The sequence below is a fragment of the Pempheris klunzingeri genome, chromosome 8 (assembly GCF_042242105.1).
Source record: "Pempheris klunzingeri isolate RE-2024b chromosome 8, fPemKlu1.hap1, whole genome shotgun sequence".
In the NCBI taxonomy this organism is placed as follows: domain Eukaryota; kingdom Metazoa; phylum Chordata; class Actinopteri; order Acropomatiformes; family Pempheridae; genus Pempheris; species Pempheris klunzingeri.
Genome location: NC_092019.1, coordinates 24715216 through 24718454, shown reverse-complemented (window position 1 = coordinate 24718454; position 3239 = coordinate 24715216). Strand labels below are relative to the sequence as shown.

Sequence of the window (3239 nt, the reverse complement as noted above, 5' to 3'; positions counted from 1 at the left end):
ATCATCATCATCATCATCATCATCATGGATCACGCAAGCATCCTCTCCAGCATCCAGGATCAAATCTGAAACCCTCCAAAATAAGAGCAGTGGGCGGGTTTTTTTTTTTTTTTTTTTTTTTTTTACAAGCGCGCATTGGTGGGGACCAATCAGAGCCTCCCATCAGACACGCACCTGAGTAGCTGCCAAAGCAGAGGCGGGCCAGCTGTATAAAACCACTCATGTAGTTCACCCAGCATCAGTCAGTCCTCTTCCAGTCGTGCCTACCTCTCTCCTGCACTCCTCTTCCCAGAAGCCACCATGCACCTGAGCGCGTACGAGTCGTGCCATTCCCTGGTGGTCCTGTGCATCCTCCTCAGGGGCTGCCAGGCCCTGAAGAACGACGCCACGGAGCTCCTCTTCTCTCATGTGAGCGCGCCCGTGCCGGAGGTTCAGAGCAACGTGACCCTGAACCGCCCACGGACCGGCGGGAGAGGAGCGGGCGGCGGGGCGCACGACAGAGGCGGTGAGTGAGGAGGACGCGTCCTGCTGGGGGGGTGGTGGTGGTGGTGGTGGTGGTGGGGAGGATGCTGTTCTGGTTGCTCCTGCTCCATCCCTGTAGGGGCTGTAACGCGTGTGTTGTGCTCCAGAACGAGTTCCAGGGGCTTAAGTGTACTTTAAGCTACTTTTTATTTTATTTTTAGAAAAGTGCTCAGCCTCGGGTGTAGAATATTTGTCTTTCATATTGTTCCCTTTTTATTCCCTGGTGTTATTTTTTAATTTGGGGTTATTTGATTTCAATCTGTCTAGGCTTTGCTAATGGATTATTGTAGTCCAGTTGCCTACCTTTAGTAGTTTATGGAGCCCGAGCAGAATGAGTAACAGATGCCAGGACAGAAGTTGTAGAAAAAACTTCCCCAAGCTGTTCTAATTCCAATTTCCACGTTTCACCTCATCGTTTATTAGATTTTCTTCATTCAGGTTTGTGATCTAAGATTGAGGTGTAACACTTAAAGACTCTTCACCTGTGAGAGCCACATGAGTGAGCTTTTAATCAGGCATTTAATCCCATCATGGTGCCGTCAGCATTTAGTCATTCTTCTCATGGATTGTAGAGGACATCAACACAGTTTAGAGTCATGTATGACAGAACTCCTGCAGCTGTGGAGCTACAAACAAACATCTCTGTGAGAGGTCACTAAGCACAGACATCGTACAGTAGGGTTGCTTTAGGAATATTAACCCCCCCCCGCCCCCGTGAGCTCATCTCTGCTGCTGTGTGTCTCCCACTGTTTCAGAGGCAACACTCAGTGTAACACCCACCTGGCTGGCTGTCGCCCAGGCCGGGTGTCAGTGCGGCTCAATGGAGGTGCTCTTCTGTAAACAGGAAGCCTCCGATTGTGGCTCTGAGCTCTCCAGCAGCAAGGAGGGGAGGGAGGGGGGGGGGGGGGGGCTGAGAGACGGAGCCTCAACCCTATTCATTCATCCAACCCTGTCACAGATGGTATTGTCACTGAGGTGTATGGGGCTGTGTGAATGGACCTGAGCTTGGGTTACAGCGGTGGAGGACGGAGCAGGGGGGGTGTGTGCCTGTAGCCTGCAGCAGAATAATAACACCGGCAGTCATAGCTGCTGCAGATGTAATCCTTCTGGTAAACTCCTACCACGCTGAGAAAAACAGTTTCACTTTTCAAGTGAAGCAGAAAGGTCAATATGCCGAGGTGCCCACAGAATACAGAGGGGCTCATCCAGTAACCAGTATAATGCACAGACCGAAGGGCCGGGCACTAATCCGCTATTATCATGTATTAACCTCTCAATATCGGGATGAAATAATGACAGTGGAAGGCCATTTTGTCTGTTTGGGCAACTCAGAGTCAGACAACAAAGTCACCGGTAACTATTTTAATAGTCACACAACAACACCCTCTGGTTTCAGCTGTTCAAATCTGAATATTTGCCACTTTTCTTTGTCTTAAATGATAGTGTACTGAGTATTTTTGGATTTGGGACTGTTTGTGGACAAAACAACATACATGAAGAGCTTTTTTAACTACTTACTGACATTTTATGGACAAAATCATGAATTGATGATGAAAATAATGGTTTGTTGGTTTGTTGCAGCCCTGTCCAGGATTACACTGTCTTCTTCTTTCTCACACTTCTCTTTGTGTTCTTCTGCAGAACGAAGCCAAATCGGATGCAGAGAGCTGAGGTCCACTAAGTACATCTCCGATGGTCACTGCACCAGCATCAACCCCATCAAGGAGCTGGTGTGCACTGGCGAGTGTCTCCCGGCTCAGATGCTCCAAAACTGGATCGGTGGCACCTACGGCAGGAAGACGTGGGGCCGCCGGAGCAGCGGCCAGGAATGGCGGTGCGTCAACGACAAGACCCGCACCCAGCGCATCCAGCTGCAGTGCCAGGACGGCAGCACGAGAACGTACAAAATCACCGTGGTCACCTCCTGCAAGTGCAAACGGTACTCGAGGCAGCACAACGAGTCGGGCAGCAAGTTTGAGGAGCCGGTTCTGTCGCCGCAGCTCCTGCACAAGCACAAGCCCAAGAGCAAGAGGAGGCTGGGGAAGAACCGGCTGAGTGACAACTGGCACGAGACTGAACCCTGAGAGCCGGCAGGCATGCAGACTCTAAATCCACATGAACCTACAGGAGTTTTGTCTCCGTTATTTTGAGACACGCCGTCCAGAGCTTGCGGTTGTGGATTATCTCTCGATGTGACTGGGACTTGATTTAGAAGCTGGATCTTCACTGCGATGGAGAACTCCAGAAGGCAACGCTAAGGACCTTCCTTAACATTCGAATCCATGTGGTCAATGATAATGTGAACAGAACTGGGGAGGGGGGGTGGGGGTTACAATCTGCAGAGCTTTCTGGAGCCCAGAGCCAGGCCACATTGTCCCAGACGTAGCCACATGCATGTGTTCCTATATTCAGCTTCCGTGCAGGAGTTGTGTCGTCAACTGTTAGGCACCAACACCACTAAACACCAGACATCTCAAACGGTCCTGTGTAAATACTTGTACATATATCAAATTCTTACCTGCCTTTGAAGTATGGCCATGTGTATAAAATTTGACCATGTAAGATATACGGTGATGTATGATGTAATATATTCTCTGTGGCAACAAATGATATGATAAGCTCGGCTAAAGTGGCATCAGCATGTGGGTGGAATCTGGAAATGCTTTCGTCAGTCAGTCTTGTAATAACTTCATATGAAATAAATATATCACTTATCA

At 49.3% G+C, this 3239-nt stretch overlaps 1 protein-coding gene across 1 annotated transcript; it reads left to right on the top strand.

The window, feature by feature from the left end:
* The first annotated feature begins 255 nt into the window (after window positions 1–255).
* Window positions 256–3239, top strand: sostdc1a (sclerostin domain containing 1a). Its single transcript, XM_070835738.1, has 2 exons — window positions 256–505; window positions 2164–3239. The coding sequence occupies exons 1-2, from the start codon at window positions 301–303 to the stop codon at window positions 2604–2606; spliced, it is 648 nt and encodes a 215-aa protein (XP_070691839.1). The 5' UTR covers window positions 256–300; the 3' UTR covers window positions 2607–3239.

Coding starts and splice junctions, on each gene's coding strand:
- sostdc1a (XM_070835738.1), top strand. CDS start 301: ATGCACCTGAGCGCGTACGAGTCGTGCCATTCCCTGGTGGTCCTGTGC. Junction 506..2,163: donor CGGGGCGCACGACAGAGGCG/GTGAGTGAGGAG, acceptor GTTCTTCTGCAG/AACGAAGCCAAATCGGATGC.